The sequence below is a fragment of the Dryobates pubescens genome, chromosome 14 (assembly GCF_014839835.1).
Source record: "Dryobates pubescens isolate bDryPub1 chromosome 14, bDryPub1.pri, whole genome shotgun sequence".
Lineage (NCBI taxonomy): Eukaryota > Metazoa > Chordata > Aves > Piciformes > Picidae > Dryobates > Dryobates pubescens.
This window is the reverse complement of record NC_071625.1, coordinates 30,140,721-30,164,178: the sequence shown is the minus strand read 5'-3', so window position 1 is coordinate 30,164,178 and position 23,458 is coordinate 30,140,721. Positions and strand designations below refer to the sequence as shown.

At 44.5% G+C, this 23,458-nt stretch overlaps 1 protein-coding gene across 1 annotated transcript in view; it reads right to left on the bottom strand.

Moving 5' to 3' along the window:
• Window positions 1-11,505: 11,505 nt before the first annotated feature.
• Window positions 11,506-23,458, bottom strand: part of KCNB2 (potassium voltage-gated channel subfamily B member 2) — a 195,318-nt gene continuing 183,365 nt past the window's right edge. Inside the window, exon 3 of the mRNA XM_054167415.1 lies at window positions 11,506-14,008. Within this exon, the coding sequence (XP_054023390.1) occupies window positions 11,846-14,008 (2,163 nt within the window). The 3' untranslated portion in view covers window positions 11,506-11,845. The remainder of the gene's footprint in view (window positions 14,009-23,458) is intronic.

Genomic DNA, 23,458 nt, shown 5'->3' with positions numbered 1-23,458 from the left:
TTTTACAGATTTTTCTAAAGCTGAAATACTAACCATGCCACACAACTGAGAAAATAAAGTGGCTGTAACTTCATTGAGCTAGAGACAAATTGTAACAAAAATACTATTGAGAAATTTTGACAAGAATACTACAGACAAATTACAACAAAAATACAAGTAACACAAGGATTATAAAAATATTTACTAATGAACTTCTAGGATGGGAAATGCTTCTCTGTGGCAGTTTGAGGCTGGTTGCCTATAAGAAAACCACAGTTACAGACCTCCAGAGGGGTCCAGGAGGTGTAAAGAAAAGCATAATCTTTGCATTTCATACCCATTCAGTCCTGTCTCCCTATGAAACTGTCTGCAAAATCCATTTTCTTCCCCTTCCTTTCTACTCCTGAGAAAGGTGAGTGAGGCATGGTCAGCCTGGGTAATGCTGCCAATTAAGCAGCGGCTTAACTGGGACTGGGAGTTACTAAGCTGAATTTTGTGCATGTGGCACTCTGGGATGTGCTCTAGTGGTCATGGAGATGTCGGCTAGAAAGTTGGACTTGATGTTCTTAGAGATCTTTTCCAATCTCAACGATTCTACTATTCTGAGTGACAGAGAAGGTGAGTTAGAGTTAATGCCAGAAAACCAGAAAATGTGAGGTTCAGTTGAGTGCTGCTACTATCAACCCAAAGCTCCACATGAAAGGGGAATCCTTCACTGTTGTTTGAAATGTTGGAGTGTGGTAGACTTCATTAGATTTCTAACACTCTGTTAAATAGCTACTGTGACAGGCAGTGCCTTTGAACAGACACATTACAATGACTGTCTAATTAATTTGCAACATTAATTCACTCTTGGCATTATGGTTTTGTTCATTCAGAGCCCTGGATACGTTGATGACAGTCCCTGTGATTTAATTTTGCAGAAGTCGTGTTTAGAAGTTCCAAGGAGAACAAGACAGGATGATTAGTTCAGAATCACTTGCAGGGTTAACCATGGGGAAACACTGAAGTCAGACTTCTCTCACAGAGAGCATAGGCAGCTGCAGGCTTATGCAGAGGTACCTCTTTACATTTGGAAGTTTTTTCCCTTTGTACGTTTTCCTCTGTGAAAATGAAGGTGCAGACATGGATCATAGAATCATAGGATGGTGACAGGAGTTGGAAGAGACCTCTGGAGGTCATTGAGTCCAATCCCCCTGCTAAAACAGCCTCACTTAGATCAGATTGCAAAGGAACATGTGCAAGCAGGTTTGGAAAGCCTCCAGAGAAGGAGACTTCACAGCTTCTCTGGGCAGCCTGTTCCAGGGCTCCAACACCCTCACAATCATGTTTTTCCTCATGTTTCAGTGAAACCTCCTGCGGTCCAGTTTGTGCCCACTGCCCCCTGTCCTATCACTGGCCACCACTAAAAAGAGTCACACAGAATGTTAGAAGCTGCAAGGGTCCTCAAAAGATCATCTGGTCCAACCCCCCTGCCAGAGCAGGGTCACCTAGAGCAGATCACACAGGAACACATCGAGGCAGGTTTTGAGTATCTCCAGAGAAGGAGACTCCACAACCCCCTGGGCAGCCTGTTGCAGTCTTCTGTCACCTTCACAGAGAAAAGCTTTTTCCTGCTGTTTCTGTGGAAATTCCTCTGCCTCAGCTTCCACCACTGCCCCTTGTGCTGGCATTGGGCATCACCCAGCAGAACCTGGCTCCAGCCTCTGGGCACTCACCCTGCACATCTTTATCAACATGAATGAGGTCACCCCTTCATCTCCTCCTCTCTAAGCTACAGTGCTCCAGCTCCCTCAGTCTCTCCTCGTAAGGAAGATGTTCCAATCCATCATTTGTGTGGTACTGTGCTGGACTCTCTCAAGCAGTTCTCTGAGGTCCTTGAATTGAGGCGCCCAGAACTGGATGCAACATTCCAGATGCAGTCTCACCAGGGTGTAGTAGAGGGGCAGGAGAACCTCTCTCAACCTACTAACCACAGCCCTTCTAATACACCCCAGAATGGCACTGGCCTTCTTGGCCACAAGAGCACATTACTGGCTCATGGTCATCCTTTACATCTACTAGGACCCCCAGGTCCTTTTGTCCTTCACTGCTCTCTGGCCCCATCCTCATGACCTCTACCCTTTAGATATTTATGTGCATTGAGAAGATCTCTTCTCAGTATTCTGCAGACTAAACAGCCCCAGGTCTCTCAGCCTTTACTCAGCTGTGGCCTCACCAGGACAGAGTAGAATGGGAGAACCTCCTCTGGCCTGCTGGCCACAGTTAGTGCTCCCCAGGATACCTTTGGCCTTCTCCACAGAGCTGCTTCCCAGCAGGTTGGCCCTGACCTGTACTGGTGCAGAGGGTTACTCCTCTCTAGGGAAGGACCTTATGCTTGCTGTTGAACTTCATGCCCAGCTGTCCATTGGAATATGGTTCAGGTGTAGAAATTAAATAATACCTTTCTGTTCTGAAGGTAAAAATACCATATTCCTTACTCTCTGAACACTAGAAATGCTCTATCAGAGCTGCAATTGCAGTAAAACTTTGCCTGGAAAGTCATTAGTTATTTCCATGACTCACCTTGAAGGAACAAACAGATAATCCCTGCTACACCTTATATTTCATTTTAGTTTGGGGGCTATAAACAAATGGGGCCACATAAGGAAAAAAGGTGCTGGGGTCCAAGCTAGGTTGTTGCTTACTAGAAAGGTGAACAAGAGATTGGTTTCTCCACCACCTCAGGATAGTATTCTGAGGCTGAGGTATGGAGGCTTGCTACCTGCTTCCATGCTTCTGCTTTCCATCCTGCAGGCAACAGTAGTGACTCACCCTTGCATCTGAGCTCTTCCATCTATGACAGTGTGAGCAGTAATGAGATGTAATGCTGAACAGAAGGGTGGGGGGTGTGGGGGGAGGGCTTGGAAGTACTGTATTGAATTGTTTTGAAAAATACTGGATTTTGACTTTATTTGCATAGCCAGAAGATTTATTTCTGTACACATTTGTCTGCCAGAGATCCCTGTGTAACATTGCCAAGTAATGAAATCTGAAGACACTATGGATTGCTGTTGTGGTAGATATGCAATGTTCAATGTAAAGTGGTTTCATGCAGAGCACTGAAATGAGACACAGATGATTGCTTTACACATTTATTTACTATCTTCATTCTATGAGACCGGAATGGAGAACAATGCATTCATTTTACAGACGTTTGACATAAATTAAACAGATATTTGGATGTTGAACAACTGTACAGACTACAACATGCATAGTAATATGTAGATTGGTGCAGAAAGAGTTGAGCAGCAAAATCTAGCGTGACAAAAATAAGAATCACATTTCTTTTCTTGTTTTTAATGAAGTTAAAATGCAGCTGATATGGAGACACTGATGTGAGTACCACTAAATGTGAGATGTTATTAGTCTAATGGAACCTGATGGTTGGCTGAAAATACAAAGCTACTGTCAACCAGTCTTACCTACAAAAAGAAACTAAATCAAAATGTTTCTAACAAACACAGTAATGATGGGGAAAAAACCCAAACAGAAGAAGTACATTTGATGCAATTACCATTGCAAAATGCCCTAAGGTTCCCCTGCCCCACCCCCAAGTGCAAACAATGCAGGAAGCAAAAGCAGCATATTCTCCCACCAGCTGTCTGGGGCATTTTGTAAAGGCAGATGAATGAGATCAGACAAGACTTATCACATACGCATTTGTCTCCTAGCCACAGCTCTCTCCAGCAAGAGCATGGTAGGAGGAGGTGTTGCTGTCAACTGAGCCATAGTGAAGATGTCGCCAGTGCGCCAGACCTTGAACAAATCCCGTTGTGCTTTTTGTTTGCAGCATTCAGAGCATTCACAGAGGAATATAAAGTTCATGAAACTCAGTAAAGCCCATCATAGTCATGCTACTGTATCTAGGAAACTAACACAGTCATCATTTATAGACATGAATTGATACATATTTTTAGTTGATATTTACAGTGATCTTAAAGCAAGAGGTTATGTAGTGAACTGTCAGGCTCTTTGTACACTAACCCCTCCATGTTTCAGCTTATCAGCATGGCTCCTTTGTCTTGTGAAAGAGTTACATAGGTAGAAATCTGTGTAACTCTTTGAAAATCTAGAGGTATAAATCCAGAAGTCTGCACCCCAGCAGCAGTACCCATGATTGCCCCAGGAGTGGGTTTTTTCACTTCTTTTTTTTTTTCCCCCCATTTTGTAATACATGTTAGAAAGTGTTCCTTGTGCCTAAAGCTGGAACATACTGCTCCACTCTTCAGTTGCAGACAGGCAGAATTCCCCTTGGCTTTCTGCTTAAGGACTTCAACAACAGGCATGAATGTTTCCTATTCTGAATCTCCATGGAGAGATACTATCTGAGCAGAACTGAGAACAAGAATATCAGTGTCAGACACGTGTTCTTCACCTTGAAATCATTAAAAAGGATGGTAAGGAGTAGGATTTTCATTTCTTGCATTACCTTTTACAAGGTGTGTCTTAGCAGAGCACCTAAGCACATGATCAAAACCCTACTAGGCCCCCCTGTAAATAATTTCCAGCTGATGATCCAAATGGAAGGACATGGTAGATGGGCACAGAAGATTCAGCCTGGGTTTCTCATCCTCCATCACTGCCTAGCCAGTTGCACAGCCATTTGTTCTTACTCAAACCATTCCATGTTAAGAGTTACTGCTAAGTGAAACAAGGCTTCTTGCAGACAGTTTAATCATCCCACTGAGGCAATGGTTTTGGAGTGATGGTCAGTGTAGGGCTGTCTGCACTGTCTTAATCAAATGTAACACCAGCTTTAGAGTAACTATGCAGTATTTAAGGGTGTGTAGCAGGCTGCAAACACAGCTGTCCAAGGGTTACCAAGAGTTTATTGTTTAGATGATTCCACCTGGGTGAAGTTCGAGAACACACTGGGGATGATTTCATCTTTGGCTATATATTGCTCCTTTTGCAGTATTTATGCAGTATCACTGATGCTAATGGTAAAATTGGCTTGAGTAAGGGATTTAGCCGAGAGTACATGGACTGGAGGTAGTAACTATGGTGGGAGACAGTCTATACCTATGTTAGTACAACACAGTAGAAACAGGTTTGTTGAGGGAAACAGTTTGTGCTGGCAATTCACACTAGGTGTATCAGGGGCACTATTTTGAACCAGCTCTAGTCTGGTACCAAGGTCTCAGTACTTTGCTGGTTGCAGCACAGGAGGTGCCCTCATGGAACAAGGGTTTTGGTTCAGCTTCTTCTAAAGTAATCCAGTTTATGTGGTCCAGAGGACAGCTGAGAGCTTCACATTGAGAGATCTCTCCTGACTTCCACTAAGATGCCAGTGTGAACATAGCCACAGACTTCCTAATTTAGGAATGCACATTACTCCTGCTGATGTTAAGTACACTTCAGGGGAAAAAATACTTGAGGGGAAAAAATAACCTAATGAAATGAATTACCCAGATTGCTATTAGATGCAGGGGTTCCATGAACCACAAGACTACAGTCAGTGTCTAAGGCAATGATATGTCATGGTTCTGTTTGGTTCTCAGGTATAATTATGATGATCTTATATTTTTGAATTGAATGTTAGCTAATAGCATGTCCTCTAGCTACTTTTAATTTAAAAGAGCAATAAATATTTGTGTACTACTTCCTTTTTCCACAGTGGATCCATCTGGATCTATGCTGGGTGTCATAAAAGACAATTCAATAGCAATCAATAATAGTACAGGACTATAAGCTATCACTGCTGTTTGGAAATAAATCTCCAGTGCACTAAAAGATAACTCTTCCTAAGCATCCTAACATGCCATTGCCCTGCAGCAGGACAAATACAGTGACAAGCATGGTACTCCTCCTGCAAATGTCACACAGGGGATGATTGCTGAACAAGAAACTATGACAGATGCAAACAATTTTACCTCTGCCTGCCAGTCACCTAACCCTTCTTCATTAAGGAAACCCAACAGAGTAGCAGTGAAGGATTTGGCTCCCAGAACACCTGATCTGCTTTACAATTCATCCTGAGTTTAAACTGGGCAACACTGAGTAATAAAAACATCTTGGAGAGGAGACACATATTCACACTTGGAGCGATGGCTCGCTCAGAAGCAGACAGCAGTCACCAGCTTTTACAAAAACTCCTGCAAAAGCACCGAACATTTCACCATCTTGCAGGCTGAGGGGGATGCTGGAGGAGGCAGAGCATTTTAAAAGTGGAAAAGGTGAAGTTATGAGATGGTATGGCTGCAATGGTAATGACACTTGGTGCTTCTTGCTGCTTCAAATGCAAGAGAGACCATCTGGCCATTTGCACAGGACTACCAAAATGCTTTCCTGATAAAGGAGACACACCTAGCGTTTTGCGTGGTGGGTTGTCTTCTCCTGCTCCCAAGAGGAAGGGAAGGTTGGTGTTTGGAGAGCAGTGGGAAGAGGCCCAAAGAGCAACAAAGATAAGAACACAGAGTATCTTCTTTTTCAGGAAAGTCTTTTAAAAGCTCATTACAGATTAGATGTTTGTGTAACAGGCGAGTGGGTAGTGACATCACTGAAACCTGAGCAGAGGTCTGTTGGTTCTAGGGTAGAACTGGAAAGAAATCTTTTGGTACTAACATTTTTGCCTCATTAAGAATGAACAAGGACTATTTTATATATGTTCTATCTCTTGTTCATCCAGCACATTAAAACATGTCTTGTTTACTTACAGTTTCCTGCCTTCCTCTTCCCCCTTGCTGTATTTGCATTTCTTGCTTAGTGTGTGCTGGCTACTTTGAGAAAAAACCAAACCCCAAAACATAGGGCTTACATTTTTGTGCTTTTAAAATATCAACATGTTCTACTTTATTTTCTATCCTAATGATTAAAAAATTATATGAATTAAAAAAAACCCAAAACACAAAACCAAACCCAAGCCAGTTAGGCCTGGGACATTTTAACCAGGCTGACTGTATTTGCAGTAGGGCTTAAAAAAGACAGCTGGCTTTGTATGCAGGTGGAAATACTTGATTAAATAAAGGCAGGTAAAAGTTACTTCAGGTGTGAGGAAACAGCAGCTGGGGCTGCAGGCTGGGGAAGAGCCCTGCTTTTAAAAGAGCTAACTGTTTCTCAAGGAATGAAAATACCTTGCCCAGTGGTACCTGTTAGGAAAAGACTCAAGAGGCCAATTGTCATTTTGGTTTAGGTATGTATACAAAACTACAGTTTTCTGTACATTAATTGTCTAATACTGTGCTAAAAAGCTCTTCATGTCAGTTGCTCCAGTGTCAGATCAGATATCACCTCTCTGACATCACTAATGCTTGGATTGCTGAGACCAGTTTTGCAGTGAGCGCCCAGTTGCTGCATTCGCAGAGGCTCCTGTGTTCTACACAGTGAAGCATTGAAAGGCCTTTAGTGTTTGTATTTTAAAAAGCATCTTTTATAGAAATGCTGTAGTGCAATAGCTTCCCACACCATGTTACATCCTTGCACTGTCTGCATCCCCTCTAGACAGCTCTCCTGTATCAACTTCCTCTGCAGTTTGTGCGATACATTACATTCCTCCCCTTACAGCCTAGGCCTGGATCAGTGTGACTGCTCAGTGACACGTGTACTTTAGGCTTCATCACTGAGAAGAATTAAAACTTTGATTCAAGATTCTGCAGTTAGTACAAAATATACAAAATAGATCGATTCAAAGCTATTTCCCTGAAAAATCTTCCTGTCCCAGCGGCACCGAGTGTCAGGCCCCTCTCCGGTGCACGGGGGAGTCGCCTCATCTGAATTGTTTTGAGATTCAACAATTGTTGGAGGTTGACTCCAGAACTCAAAACCAACCCTCCCCTTACTGTGGGTAGTAACTCTGAAATGGCTTCAAAACTTTAGAGAAAGAGGAAAAATAGACTCAGGTAATTTTGCATCATTTGCTACATAGTGATTTGTGGTGAATGAAGTGATCCTGGAGTGCACTTCTTACACCTGCTCTACTGGGAAGAAAGCTAGGGCCAGTCCTGCAACAGCTCAGGTCAAGGGTTTCATTAGGAATGGTACCTGAGCTGGGTATTCAGGAATGGATACCATGCATGCAGTCAAGACTGGAAAACCCAAACATCTAAACCTGTGCTTCTGGAAATAATATTCATTGTGGTCAAAAGTATTTGATGAAATGATGCCAAAAGCACATCTAAATCTTGATCCTGTTGCTTCCAAGATTAAAAAGAAACCCAAACAACATCTGCTACTAAAGAGAATTACATTCTTTTGCTTGCATAATGTCAGAAGAAATGTTCTTCTCTGGAAACATTTTAAATATGGCAGTCAATGAAGGCCTGGTCGTCTCCGATTAATACACTTAAAGTTCCTGCTGATTTTAATCAAGAGAGAAAGACTCTTTGCCATCCTCATGTGCATTTTGGTCAGTCCCTTTTCCCATTGCATCGCCATTGCTTTCAGGGGAGATTTATCTGCAGAAGAATTGAGGCTTTGATTTTACCACTACTGGAATTTTTTAGTGACTTTCATAGGGCAGAATCAGGTTTGCAGAAATTTTAGCTCAGGAGAGCTTAAGGAATCAAATCTCTCCTCCTGCAACACATTCCTTCTTGCTGAACTCTTCCCTTTCCACCAAGTGGCACAGATCTGAGGGGGCTTGTCCAAAGCATTAAGGGTCACCTGGGAGAAACACCACACAGAAGGAACACCATCCAGATCTCAGTCAGGCCACAACAACATCATTGTCTCCAGTGGGATCTTTTAGTGGATCCAGAGCATGGGATCAGGTCACATTTGAACTCCATTTGCTCTTCATTAGTTCACTAGGATGTAAAGGCAGATTGAACAGGCCTACATGATTTAATAAAACTGCACACAGAAAATACAGACCAAGACTTCAGGTGTATAAAATTGACTGGCATTTAGTTTTAGTCACTGAAAATGTCTAGAAACTAAAAGAAAAATTAAAAAATGTGTGTATATATATAGAGAGAGAGAGAGAAAGAGAGAGGATGCATGACTATAAAATACTCAGGAGCTAAGTTTTGGAACAGCGAGACACAAAAATGACTGAGAAAATGTTAAGCAGAATGGCATATAAATAGGTAAAAATGAATGCAGTAAGTTACACAAGGACAAAAACCAAAGATTAACTTTTGTTTTGAGAATTAATGACCAGCTATTGTTTGCAAAAAAGAACATCACAGTCCCAGTTATTTCAAATGACTTCCATGGAAGTCAGGAAATTTCTGGAAAGATGAAATTTTTTTTGGGGGGGGGGGGGGTTGTTTTGGTTGGTTGGTTGTTTTTGTTTGTGGTGGTGTTGTTTTGTTTTGATTTTTGTTTGGTTTTAAACCGAAGGACTGTGCTGCACTCATTGCTTGGCCCACCCACCAGCAGCCATATTTTGGGGCTTTTCAAACTTGCCTTTTTCCCATGGGCTGGAGTTGAGTGAGGTCTGTGGCGGCAGCCCAGGCATTTCAAGTGGAGAGCAATGTTGCAAACAAGTGTTTGCTCTTTTACCTTAAATGTATTAGGTGTCTGGTTTGTACTCATTTAAGTGACAGTAAATGGCACATCAGTAAAAATTAACCTGGGTCCACGCTGGAGTTGAAGCCTCCTGTTAGAAACCACATGTTGACTGGTCTGAAGTGCTTTTGAGGCTTCTCTCTTGTTCTTCTAGCATCTGCAGTATTTGCTGCTGCAGCACAGACCTGGAAGAAGCTCCCTTCTGTTCCCAGGGAAGCGAGAAGCTCTGTCTCCAGCAGCACACCATAGAGTAACAGGGCAGAGATGCTAGAATTTCTGAGCACCACCTCAGACTTCTAATTGCTGGACCCCAAAGCCCTTGAAGCTGGGCTGCTGCACTGACATTGTAAGGGAGTGGTCAATTTCAGCAGACATCAGAGGACAGCAAAAAAATACCTGATTTTGTAAAGAAATAAAAACTATCTCATAGGACATACTTGTGTAGCTGCTCACTTTTGCTTATGGCTAGGATTAATGAATTTAGAGTAGAATTTTTGTGATGGAGGGAAGTAAAGCTCTAAAGGCTTTATTGTATTACAACACAAGAAATGGTGCTGGCTCAAAAAAAAATGATAGCTTTTTTCAACTGGTGCTGCGATGGCTTCTTTGTAATGAAGGCTTTGGTTCAGCAGATTTCTCTTACAGAGAATATCACAGAATCATAGAATGGGTTGAGTTGGAAGGGACCTTAAGGACTCTCTAGTTCCAATCCCCTGCCATGAGCAGGGACATCTCCCACCAGCCCAGGTTGCTCAAGGCCTCATCCAACCTGGCCTTGAAGACCTCCAGGGAGGGGGCATCCACAACCTCCCTGGGCAACCTGTGCCAGTGTCTCACCACCCTCAGTCTAAAGAATTTCTTCCTAATCTCCAGTCTAAATCTGCCCTTTTCCAGCTCAAAGCCATTGCCTCTCATCCTATCACTACAAGCCCTGTTAAAATGTCCCTCTCCTGTATCCCCTTTCAGGTACTGGAGAGAAAGTAAAGATGCTTTGGCAGTTGTCAGTGGAACAATTGGCGTTTCCCCTTAATTTAAGTATAGGGGAAAGCCTGTATTCCATTTTCAAACAGGCAGGGGAGGATGGGCAGAGGCAAAGTTGATAAATGTTGTCAATCTAAACAATTGAACTGAACCCCACAGAGAGGTTTCAGGGTATGGAAGACCTGGGGCAAGTCAGATGTACTTGAAGGCTGGTTGTTAAGAGCTTTAGGGATTGTGATAATTAAAAGCTACCACAACAGAACTTGTCACTTATGTCCTTATACCATAACAACTTCACCAGCATTGCCACTGCTGAAGCATGGGAACTGCTTGTAAAGAAAATGGAAGGAGAGCTCAGAGATGATGGAAGCAAATTAAAGGGAAAAAAATAGATTTTAATGCCAAGTTAAATATTCTCAGAGATCAAGAAGTTTTGGGTATGTCTGTGTAGCTGTTTGGCACTGTCCATTGCCACAGAAATAACTCCTCTGGGTTTTTGTTTTTCTTTTAAAATGGATGTTTTTTCCTTTCATACTTATGAAATATTGGCAATTTTCTATAAAAATATCAGATGCTTCAAGTTCTGGTCATTAAATCTTTACTTTCCCTCACAGGATCATGAATCCGACTGACAAATGCACTAACTAAAGGTCTGCACTATAAAAACTAAAACCAAGCCATGGTATAGAGCAGAGCTAAGCTTAAACCACTGTAGTTCATAATTAACAGATGTACTCATGAGCTTTTTAACAGAAAGCAAGGTAGGTGAGGTGCTTTTAAGTAGAAGTTGCAATTGTGCAACATTGTCTGTACAAAACCTCCAGGCAGCGCGCTGTGAAGGAAGTACCTGTGTCCCAGGAAACGCTTTTTCCAGACATCCTCCTCAACAGTAGCTTTCCCCCCCCAGGACTCCCAAACTATTTACAAATATATGCATTTGCAAGCTCAAAGCACCTTGTTTCACATCTTGATGAATGCATGCATTGACATTTCATCCTTTCATGTGCAAATTCTAAAATTCATTGTAACAAAGAGAACAAAAAAAACCCAAAACCCCCAACCAAAAGTTAAAAGAGTTCAAAAAATCTGTCTACAATCGGAAGTGAAAGGATCAGAAATGTCAGATGTTGCAGGATGCTGGCTCCTAACAGAGCTCTTTTTAGTTGATTCACTCTTCTTGAGGAATTCCCCCCCCTTTTTTCCCAGGTTGTTACAAAAAGCAGTTTGTTTGTTTTTAATTAAACAGTATTTAAACTAAAGAACTCTTCATGCCATGCAAAAATAGCATTTTATGCACTTTTTGTTTGTTTGTTTTTTGAGGCTTTCCATGTTTTTAGTTCATAGGCATTGCTAACTGGTTAAGAAAAGGGATTTTTATTGCTTTTGTAACTAGTCACATGCTAGTTTCACGTGTGGGACAGTAGCTGCTTTCTCCGGGACCTGAATGAATATCTGGGGCAAATAAATGGTTTTCCATTTTGTGACCTTCTTGGTTGCTGTCTTGCTTTGCCTCACCCACAGCATGGTAAATGTCTTGAGTACAGTTGTGGCTCATGCTTTTGGGTGAAGAGCTAACCTGTGGCTCCTCTGCTAAATGGTTGCCATCGCTGTGTTTATCTCCACAGCAATTTGTCTTGACGTCCTGCTGCTTTTCGTGTGCTATACCATGTAAGTCCATAAACTCTTCTTCTTCTCCAGTGTCTATTTCAGTGAAGCTCCTCCTCTCCTTTGAAGGGAAAGTGAAGATCTTTTGTTTGGGGAAGAGAGGGGACGGTTTTTTAGCGGGTCCCTGACAAAGTGCTGATGCATCGGCACCAAGTAGGGGTCGTTCACCCTGGGGTGAATTTTCCTCTAGGAGAATGGTGCTGATGTGCTGGGGGGTAGCCTGGGGGAAGTCTGCTCCTGCTATTACTGGCAGTGGCCTTGCAGTGCTTGGTGGAGTTTGTGGAGCACCACCTCTATTGTCTTTAAAATTAACTTTAAGTGATCTAGATTTTAATGGGTTGCTACCTTTCAGGGAACTTTTGGGGCTTTCCATGGCAGCATCAAAATGCAAGTGGCCATGCAAAACCGTTTGGGATCCACTGCCATCGCTGAACACAGCTCTGTCCATAGGGCTATAGCCAAAGGTGACATCGGTTGGGGAAAACATTCTGTCTTTTGTGAATGGTATAAACTGAGAACTTCTTACTCTTTGGTTGTCTTCCAGGTGAACAGCATCAGTTGGAAATCTCATTTGCAAGTGGGAGCCAGGGAAGAGCGAAAGGGGAGACCTCTCTGTTTCCGTGAAGTCGGTCACACAGCTGGCAAAGCTGTCGATGCTGGACGTGCTTCTCATGTCCGCTATGATGTCCGTGGGTCCAGCTGGCAGCGTATCTCTCTGACCCGTAACTTCTTCCATCTCTATTTCTTCTTCATACGCAGGAGGCTTTGCTGAGTGGTCTTGACAACCAGCATTGAGGTTGGGCTGAGACTGAGTTTTAGTAATTTCATTATACAACATCTCCAGTTTTTGGGCACTGAGGTGCTGCGGGCTGGAGGATGCCGCAGCGTTGTTCAATTGCTCGTGGGAGTCTTGTTGACTAACCTCTTGGTATTTGTTCTCATAAGACTTGTTTGAGCTTGTTTCAGACATTGTCCTTCTGGCCCATTTCCACCGGCTTGGGGACAGGTGGTTGTCATCAGTTGTCTCCTTTGAACTGGCTGCCTCTCCTGGCTTCCCTGACTCCACTGCTACATCAATCATTTCCATACTGCGAGCAAAGGCATCTTTCAGGTTCATGGAGACAATGCTGCCATTTCTTTTAGCTCGCTCCAGTGCCTCTCGCCTCTTAATTGCCTTCTCCTGTCTCTTCTGCTCCTTATAAAACTCTGAGAAATTGTTCACAATAATTGGTATAGGCAGGGCTATGACCAGCACTCCGGCGATGCAGCAAAGCCCTCCAACTATTTTACCTAATAAAGTCTTAGGGTAAATATCACCGTATCCTACGGTAGTCATAGTGATGGTTGCCCACCAAAACGATGCAGGGATACTGGTAAATTTTGTAGCATCCTCATCCTTTTCAGCAAAGAATACAAGACTAGAAAATATCATTATTCCCATGGCTAAAAACAGTATCAACAAGCCCAGCTCGTTGTAACTCCGCCTGAGGGTGAAGCCTAACGACTGGAGGCCTGTGGAGTGCCTGGCCAGCTTCAGAATCCTTAGGATCCTCATGATGCGAAATATCTGCACCACGCGCCGCACGTTTTGGAACTGCAGGACACTTTTATTGGACTCTGTGAGGAAGATGGTGACGTAGTATGGCAAGATTGCCAGCAAGTCAATGACGTTTAAGGGGCCTTTGAAGAACTTCCACTTATTTGGTGAGGACAGGAAACGCAAAAGGTACTCCATGGTAAACCAAGCAATGCAGACGGCTTCCACGTGTGCCAGCTGAGGGTTGTCGTTCGGCTGCCCGAATTCATCTATTTCTTGAAGCTCCGGCAGGGTGTTAAGAGACAGAGCGATCGTGGACAGTACGATGAACAGAATGGACACAATGGCCAAGATCTGCAAAACACAATGAACAATGGTTGGGTTAGACTGCTGCGAGTGTGCTCGGCAGGGCTTGCTTCGGGCCTTTCGAATGTGCCTGTGGCAAATAAAAGCAGGAGGGTGGGAGCTGCTTTGGCTGCTGCATTTGTTGTTTTGGGTTGATTTTTGCACAGAAGGAAAACATTGGAATCTCCTTAGAGATGGTCACAACCTGCTGGTTTTACTGCCTGCCATAAGCCAATTCATTTCAGAGAGCAAGCCATGGTCTTGGCATATTTCAGTTACAGTCAGAGGTGATATTTGTTATTGCAAACCAACAAGTGAAGGATATAAATGTCTCAGTGCCCTTCTAGTGAGGGGTCCAAAACCGAATCCAGTACTCAAGGTGTGGCCTCAGCAGTGCCCAGTACAGGTGAATAATCCCTGCCCTGGTCCTGCTGGCCATACTATTGCTGGTCTAGGCCAGGATGCTGGTGGCCTTCTTGGCCACCTGGGCACATGCTGGCTCATCTCCAGCCTGCTGTTGACCAAGTGCAGTAGTGTGGTATCATGGTCCTCCCACATTCCCTGTAGAACTCTTTTCCTGTCACCTTCAGTACACAAAAGTGTGGGAAGTACACCATTTATAAAGATTATAGGAGCAAAATGAAGGTCATGCTGGCACACCGTGTCTCTGACAAAGCAGGGCTGGTGTCTCAGCAGAGGTGGGAGATTTCTTATTGCTGCTTGCCATTAAATAAGGTATTTAAAACTCCTGGCAAATCATGGTGGGGCTAAACAAGCAGGAGTAATGAAAAATCAACCCCCAATTGTTCAGCTCTGAGAAGTTTGAGTAAAAGCTGATGAATGGATATAATGGGGCAAATCACCACACTGAAGGACAGACTGATTCTGGCACTACTAATTTTGATATTAATATTCATCTTAAAGCAGCTGGCTGCAACTGGTTTGAAAAAGAGATGCTGTGGCAATTAGAAATTTAATTTCTTGATTCTCACTGTCTGATTTTGCCATTGAGTTTTCATGGAATTTATTTACAGCTCAAGCCTCAGATTATCAAACAGAACTCTGCACTTGAGTCTAATGAAACCATATTGTTTGCACCGTTCTGCACTCTCTCGTCTGTCTACCAGGGACTGTGACTGTCTCACAGTGCTACAATACAGTGCTTAAGGATGACCTCCCAGCTGAAGACTGCTGGTATCTACCAAAGGGATTTGCTCAGTTGGATTTGAAATTTAGACAGGCACAAAATTTAGACACAGTCTTGACTCACACTCTTCAAATACTTTTTCTGTCTTGGCCTCATGTCAATCTCTCTGTATTTCAGCACTGCAGGAAACACACACATCAATCCATAGGTTTAGATAAGGCTCATGCCAGTATTTCCCACATGTGTGGGATCCCTGACAATTTGTTAGGGAATCCAGCCTCTTGTTTCCTCTGATGCAATGCAGTCCTGTGGAGTTAAAGGCCTGCATCTCTCATCTGTCTTCTTTTTTTGCTAGCTGTAAGGTGACTTGCCTGTCTTTCTCCCTTTCCCTTCATGAGCAATTTAGACTTCTGCTGGCCATATACACAAAGCAATACTTTTCCTCATTACTACATACACTTGCATTTATGACATTTAAAATATTAACTACATATCATGTGGCTCAGGATGCTTTCAAACTCTAGCAGGCATTAATTTGTTAGGTACACACATTTCATGCTTCAAAGACTATGCTTGCAACCATGGGCTTAATATAAATCAAAGAGAATTAAAAACAATGAGAGGAATCAAGCTAAAGAATTCAGACCTATTTGTCAGCTTTTTGAGGGTTTTGGTTTTGCATTTCTTGGAGGGAGAGTGGGGAAAATTGGCATCCATCCAGTGTTTCATTCACAATGTAAAGGGGGTTTCAGCTTCTTGAATTAATAGAATATACTATAAATGTATCTAAAAGAAAGAATATTGATTTAACTTTAGAGTCAAATCCTGATATAGAAAATATGTATATGTCACTCTTGTTATATTAATATTAAATTCCCCATAATGTGTTCAGAGAGAGGCAACAAAGCTGGGCAGAGGCCTTGAGCACAGTCCTATGAGGAGAGGCTGAGGGAGCTGGGGTTGTTTAGCCTGGAGAGGAGGAGGCTCAGGGGTGACTTTCTTGCTGTGTACACCTACCTGAAGGGAGGTTGTAGCCAGGTGGGGGTTGGTCTCTTCTCCCAGGCAACCAGCACCAGAACAAGAGGACACAGTCTCAAGCTGTGCCAGGGGAGGTTTAGGCTGGAGGTGAGGAGAAAGTTCTTCCCAGAGAGAGTTGTTAGCCATTGGAATGTGCTGCCCAGGGAGGTGGTGGAGTCACCGTCCCTGGAGGTGTTCAAGAAGGGATTGGACATGGCACTTGGGGCCATGGTCTAGTAGTCATGAGGTGTTGGGTGACAGGTTGGACTTGATGATCTCTGAGGTCTTTTCCAACCTTGTTGATTCTATGAGTCTATGATCCTACTTTCTCTTTTATTAAGAAGATAACACAGATTCACAGAATACATCCAGTTGGAAGAGACCTCCAGGCTCATCCAGTCTAACCCTTGACCCAGCACCAAAGGGTCAGCTCTAAACCATCTCGCTAAGTGCCAGGTCCACACACTGCTCAAACACCTTCAGGGATGGTGACTCCAGCACTGCCCTGGGCAGACCATTCCAAGGTTTGAGAACCCTTTCAGTAAAGAAATATTTCCTAACCTCCAGCCTGAACCTCCCCTGGTGCAGCCTGGAACCATTTCCTCTGTTCCTGTTGCTTGACACCAAGGAGAAGAGGCTCTATAACATCTTCAGAGTACAGTGCTCTTCAAACAAATCTAGAGATGTCCTCACTTGGGATGGTGAGTCTGTGACTGAATAAAGCTGTGATGCCAAATGTACATTAGCTAGGACTGAGGCGTCATTAAAAGGGACTCTTCATGTCATTAAAAGGGACTCCTCATGTTGCTGTGAGTTTGAGCCCTGGACAGGAAAATGCCTTAAGTGAACCCTTCAGTTTAGGGCTGTAATTCAGACTGCTGTCAGCACAGGCAGCTTGGGCAGGCACTTAGCAGGGTGTTCATGGAATGTCTGTTTCTTCCTAAATTGTGGATTAGGCAGAAGAAGAGATGAATAGTCACTGCTCCACAGGAAAGACTGGTTTTGGCCAGTCACATATCAGTGCCAGTTGGGCTTCAAACACTCCTGCTCTACCTGTGCCACAGGGCCTGGCTTTGTTCTCAGGAAGTCAAAGGGAAATACGCTGCTGCTTTTAGCCAGCAAGTGGAGATGAATATTTTGGTGAGCCTTCCCGGGAATGTGGTGGTCACCAAGGGTAGAAGGATGGCTATGGAAAGACAGGCAGTAACTAGGACCTCAGCAGAGGAGTGAGGAAGCAAAGGACAGAATCCTGCCAAGCTTAGTTCCCCAAAAGATGCGCTGGCATCTCTCCGATTGGGTGTTTAGCCAGTAGATGTCCCTGTTTCACCAGGCGAGGGTCGGCAAGGACACACCATTCCCTCGGTCACAAGGCACTCAGGAAACACCCATTTCTTTCCCACGGAATGAACAGACTCGGGTGTGAAAACACCAGCTAACCCTTCTGATTTCTGATCAACCTAAGCCCCTGGAAGCTTTAGTGAGAGCTCTGGCAGCTAAGCAACTTTGCACATGACCCTTATAAAATGTCATGTAGGATTTGAAAGGACAAAAGAGCAGTTGAGGAGATTCCCTGGACATTGATGTGAAAAGGTAACAAATGTAGTATGCCGCAAGAAGGGGTCGACACAGATCAGTATGATCAACGAAATCCAACGTTATTGTTCCACACTTCCTTATTTATAGTCTTATACATAGTTAATTCTATTCTAATTTAACACATGCTATTGGTTACTTTCTAAAAGGTTACATCATTGTTTCCACTACTCTGTAGAATTTCCTAATTGCTCTTTTTCCCAGCTCTTTTCCTACTCCTTATCTTGTTTGCCTTCCTTCTCAGGGGCAGCTTGACTTCAGCATACCAAGCATCAGAACTCCTACTCCATTGCTATATTAATAACAGAAAGTCCTTCAAGGCTTAATTTGCACAGGTGTTCCCGGGGCCCATGTCCCCTCCTGCTCAAACCATATCCCAACAGTAGTACAGCTTGCTTCATCACAAGGGATGGCTCTCAGGAGCACCTTACAGAACAGGAAGGAGCATTTGATTTCTACAGAATGCCTCAGGAAATTCCAGGTCATGTGGAAAGAATTATCTTCTCTGCTCCACAAATGTATGAGAGGATATTATTTCTGTATCTCTAGCTATAAGAGTAATAATGGAGATGATCTGAAACAGTATCACAGTATGACCGAGGTTGGAAGAGACCCCAAGGATCATCAAGTCCAACCTGTCACCCAGCACCTCATGACTAAACCATGGCACCAAGTGCCACATCCAATCCCCTCTTGAACACCTCCAGGGATGGTGACTCCACCACCTCCCTGGGCAGCACATTCCAATGGCAAATGACTCCCTCTGGGAAGAACTTTCTCCTCACCTCCAGCCTAAACCTCCCCTGGCACAGCTTGAGACTGTGTCCTCTTGTTCTGGTGCTGGTTGCTAGAGAGAAGAGACCAAATCCCTCCTGGCTACAACCTCTCTTCAGGTAGTTGTAGAGAGCAATGAGGTCTCCCCTGAGCCTCCTCTTCTCCAGGCTAAACAACCCCAGCTCCCTCAGCCTCTCCTCACAGGGCTGTGCTCAAGGCCTCTCCCCAGCCTTGTTGCCCTTCTCTGGACACCTTCAAGTGTCTCAATGTCCTTCCTACACTGAGGGGCCCAGAACTGGACACAGGACTCAAGGTGTGGCCTAACCAGTGCAGAGTACAGGGGCACAATGACCTCCCTGCTCCTGCTGGCCACACTGTTCCTGATGCAGGCCAGGATGCCATTGGCCTTCTTGGCCACCTGGGCACACTGCTGGCTCATGTTTAGGCAGCTGTCAATCAGCACCCCCAGGTCCCTCTCTGTTTGGCAGCTCTCAGCCACTCTGACCCCAGCCTGTAGCTCTGCATGGGGTTGTTGTGGCCAAAGTGCAGCCCCTGGCACTTGGACTTGTTGAATGCCATCCTGTTGGACTCTGCCCATCTGTCCAGTCAGTTGAGGTCCCTCTGCAGAGCCCTTCTGCCCTCTGACTGACCAACATCTGTTCCCAGCTTGGTGTCATCTGCAAATTTACTGATGATGGACTCAATCCCCTCATCCAGATCATCAATGAAGATATTGAACAGGATGGGGCCCAGCACTGATCCCTGGGGCACACCACTGGTGCCTGGCTGCCAGCTGGCTGTGGCACCATTCACCACCACTCTCTGGGCTCAGCCTCCAGCCAGTTCCTAACCCAGCTCAGAGTGCTGCTGTCCAAGCCAGGGGCTGACAGCTTGGCCAGCAGTTTGCTGTGGGGGACAGTGTCAAAGGCCTTGCTGAAGTCCAGGTAGACTACATCCAGAGTTTGCCCCACATCCACCAGGCATTCACCTGATCATAGAAGGAGATCAGGTTGGAGAGGCAGGACCTGCCCTTCCTAAATCCATGCTGGCTGGACCTGAGCCCTTGGCCATCCTTCAGGTGCAGTTATTGCTGCCAGGATAATCTGCTCCATCACTTTCCCTGGCACTGAGGTCAGGCTGCCAGGCCTGGAGTTTCCAGGTTCCTTCATCCAACCCTGTGATGTGATTCAGTTCAGATGTTTGTATTCTCCTCATCAGTTGAGAAACAGGCAGGAGATAGACAGCTACTCTAATTCCAAAATCTTTACAGAAGGGATCACCAGTTTTTAAACTAAATCCAAATTCTATTATTGTAAGTATCCCTAAGATGAAAAGATGCCATTTCAGAAATGAGAACTACTTGAATTTCTAAGGACATGATAGATTTCTCTTCATTGTTTCTTGGCTTTGCACTTCTGCTCTACAGCAGTCGCCCCTGCATTTAGTATCAGGACCTAGTCTTTTGGCCCTGTCTTCCTGGGGGTCTTTATATTGGGGGTCGTGGATTAGCTCATCAGAGAGAAAAAAACCCAGACTGGAGCTGCACTAAGCCCTGAACTGCATCAGAGCTTTTTGTCTGTGGGCTGTTCCATCCAAGTTGGATGCTTCCTTGGTAGAAATCCTTACAGTAGCTCTTAGGATTTCTGGTTGTGCCACACACTAATTACATTGTGTAAGTGTCTTATGTTAGAGGAGAAAAAGGTTGTCCATTCTAGGTGATAGCTGTGCCCACATGAACCAGAGCAGTACTTGGGGCTATTCTTTTGCCATTAGGACACAAGTCTTTGTTGGAACCAGAACTTCTCCAGCTGGAGCAGGCACTGCATCAAGGACAGGCAGGTGTTACAGAGCTCCTCTGCATGCTCACAATTCCATCTGCTGTGGCTGTTTCACCTGCTGTTAAATGAAGCCATAGGTGAGCTCCTTGTTAGTCCACATTTATGCCCCAAAAGCACAGTGCTGCAAGGCATGGATGGCCAGTCTCTTTAGAGTCAGGAGTCTGGCACCACTGGTTCCACGTGCTCGGAGGGTGGCCACTTCAGGAGCCAAGCAGAACATGAAGAAGCAGAAAGAAATATCAGCCCTTACTCTGAAAGGTAAGGTGTTAGACACAGCTGCTCTCCAAATGTATGAACAATGAGGAGCTGATTGTAGGAGGGTGTTGAACAGTTGCAAAAGAAGACTCAAACTGCTTGTCAGATCTTCCTGATTGTCAAACTGATGGCCCCAAAAGAAACCCCAGAGTCTTCTGTGACTGCAGCCCTACAGTGCACTTTCTAGAGCTCAATCAAACTTAAGACAAGAGAAAAACTGCAAATGAATTTGTCAGGTGTGAGCAGCTACAGCACAGTATCTGCACCAAGGTTATGGACAACAAAAGTAATTTTCCAAGACCCCTTGAACACAGAAAAATGCACTGCACTCTGGCTGTGCCTCAGGAAGCCTCTTCTGTAGCTGACAATTTCATAATACAAATGCATTTGTTTTCATTTGATGACTGCCAGGATTTGGCAATTTAGGAGAAAAGTGTGGAATGGAGGCTTTGGGGTATTTACAGAGGCTTCTAGCTACACACTGATTACATCTTCTCCTACTTCCTGAAAGCCACCTCACTACCAGAAACCCCAAATTTGCTGTAGGGGCAAAGTGAGTCTTGGTTTTGCACGATGCTCCTGACAAGGGATAGCAGTGCATGTGAAAGTCCTGGGGTAAAACATGTTTCACTCTTCAGTCTGAAAGCACTAACCAAAGTAGGTATTTCTGGAAAATCTTGTGCTGTGGAATAAAGGACAAAACCAGGGGGCCTCTAGTTGCTTACAGACAATCATGGTTCTCAAAGAAGACAGTGTAATTCAGGCACCAGACAGGTACACCTGGAAGAAACTGTATAAGGAATGAATGGAATACTGCTAAGTAAACACAGAGCTATGTTCTTTTCAAGTGTTATTTACAACCTTGCAGGTTGTAATTGCTTCTGCTTTACACTGAATCACAGAATACAGCCTGCTGGGAGAGATCTCCAAGATCATCCAGTGCAACCTTTGACCCAGCACCAAAAGGTCAACACTAAACTATGTCCCCAAGCACCAGCTGCTTAAGCACCACAGTTGCTTAAACTGCTCCAGGGATGGTGACTCCAGCACTGCCCTGGGCAGAACATTCCAATGTTTGAGAACCCTTTCAGTGAAGAAATATTTCCTCACATCCAGCATGAACCTCCCATGGTGCAGCTTGAAACCATTTCCTCTGCTCCTGTCTCTTGCCACCAAGGAGAAGAGGCTGCCCCCTCCTCACTCCAACCTCAGCCTCATCTTCTCCAGACTGAATGCCCCCAGCTCCCTCAGCACCTCCTTTAGCCCAGGGGCTCCTGGCCCTTCTCCAGCCTCATTGCCTTTCTCTGGACAGGCTCCAGCCCCTCAGTGCTCTTCCTGGAGTGAGTGGCCCAGAGCTGAACACAGTACTTGAGATGTGGCTTCACCAGTGTGAGTACAGGGGGATGCTCACCTCCTGCTGGCCACAGTGCTTCTGATCCAAGCCGGGATGACACTGGCTTTCTTGGCCACCTGGGTGCTGCTGATTTATGTTCACAGTGACTGTCAACCAATACCCCCAGGTCCCTCACCAAGTCACAGCTTTCCAACCACACACACCCAGGCCTGTAGCTTGCCATGGGGTTGTTATGACCCAGGTAGGGGACTTAGCACTTTATCCTGAGTCCTTCATGATAAATTATTCTTCCATAAACAATCTAATAAGAAACAGACTTTTCTGGGAAAAGAGCTGGTTTACTCTGCCTGTAAGCTAACAGACATTGATGTATTTCACTGCTATTAACAGAAATACATCACCCACAGGCTGCAGTTTGGTTTCTTTGGAAAATGATTTATCTTAGTCATGGAAAGGCATGCTCCTAGAACTGCCCTACACTCCTCTGAAGAATAGGAATTGGGAGGGAGGAGATTTGTTGCCTGCAGGACAAGACATTTGACACTCTGACAGAACAGTTAATGTTAGTCTGAAAGCAAGTAAGTGACAATCATAGAATCATAGAACTGTTTTGGTTGGAAAAGGCTTCTAAGATCATCCAGTCCAACCTTCAAACCAACACCACCAGGAACATTAAAACAGGCTCCAAACCGCCATGGCCACAGGTTTCTTGAACGTGGATGGTGACTCCAACACCTCCCTGGGCAGCCTGTTCCAATCCCTGACCACTCTTGCAACAATGAAATTTCTCCTAGTATCCAGCCTAAACCTCCCCTGGCACAATTCCTCTCCTTCTATCAGAAGAGACCAACTCCTACCTTACTGCAACCTCCTCTCAGTTTGCTGCAGAGAGCAATGAAGTTTCCCTTTAACCTCTTCTTCTCCAGACCAAACCTCCCTCATCTGCTCCTCACCAGACCTGTTCTCCTGGCCCTTCCCCAGCTTTTGCTGTCATATGAGATGCAGAAATGCAGGAGATGTGGAAATGGAAGAGTCCAAGCACAGGAATATTTTGTGTGCTTTTCAAACTGTGGGTTCTGGAGTTGTGAAATGGATTTTCCAGCGCTGAAGAAAACATTCCTTACCTTTGAGCTCCTCTTTGTATTTACCTCCAACAGAACCTGTAGTATCTCATCTCTCTTGATGGTAACATTTCAAATGGAATCTAGTTTGACTTGAGACTGGGATTATTTAGAAGTGCAGGACTATGTAAAGTCCCAGTGGCTGTGGGAAGTCTAGAAGCAGCAAGAAAGTTGTTTAGACCAGATTTGCCCATGAGGCCCTTTTGCTGTAGGTGACCCTACTGATCCTTCCAAAACGGGAGGGGTTGCTGAGTGACCTGTCTGTGAGCTTGGGCTGAGCCAGCACAGACATTTTCATCACTGTCACAAACACATTTTCAAAGGTACCTGTGATAGCTACAATCTGATACCAAATTTGAT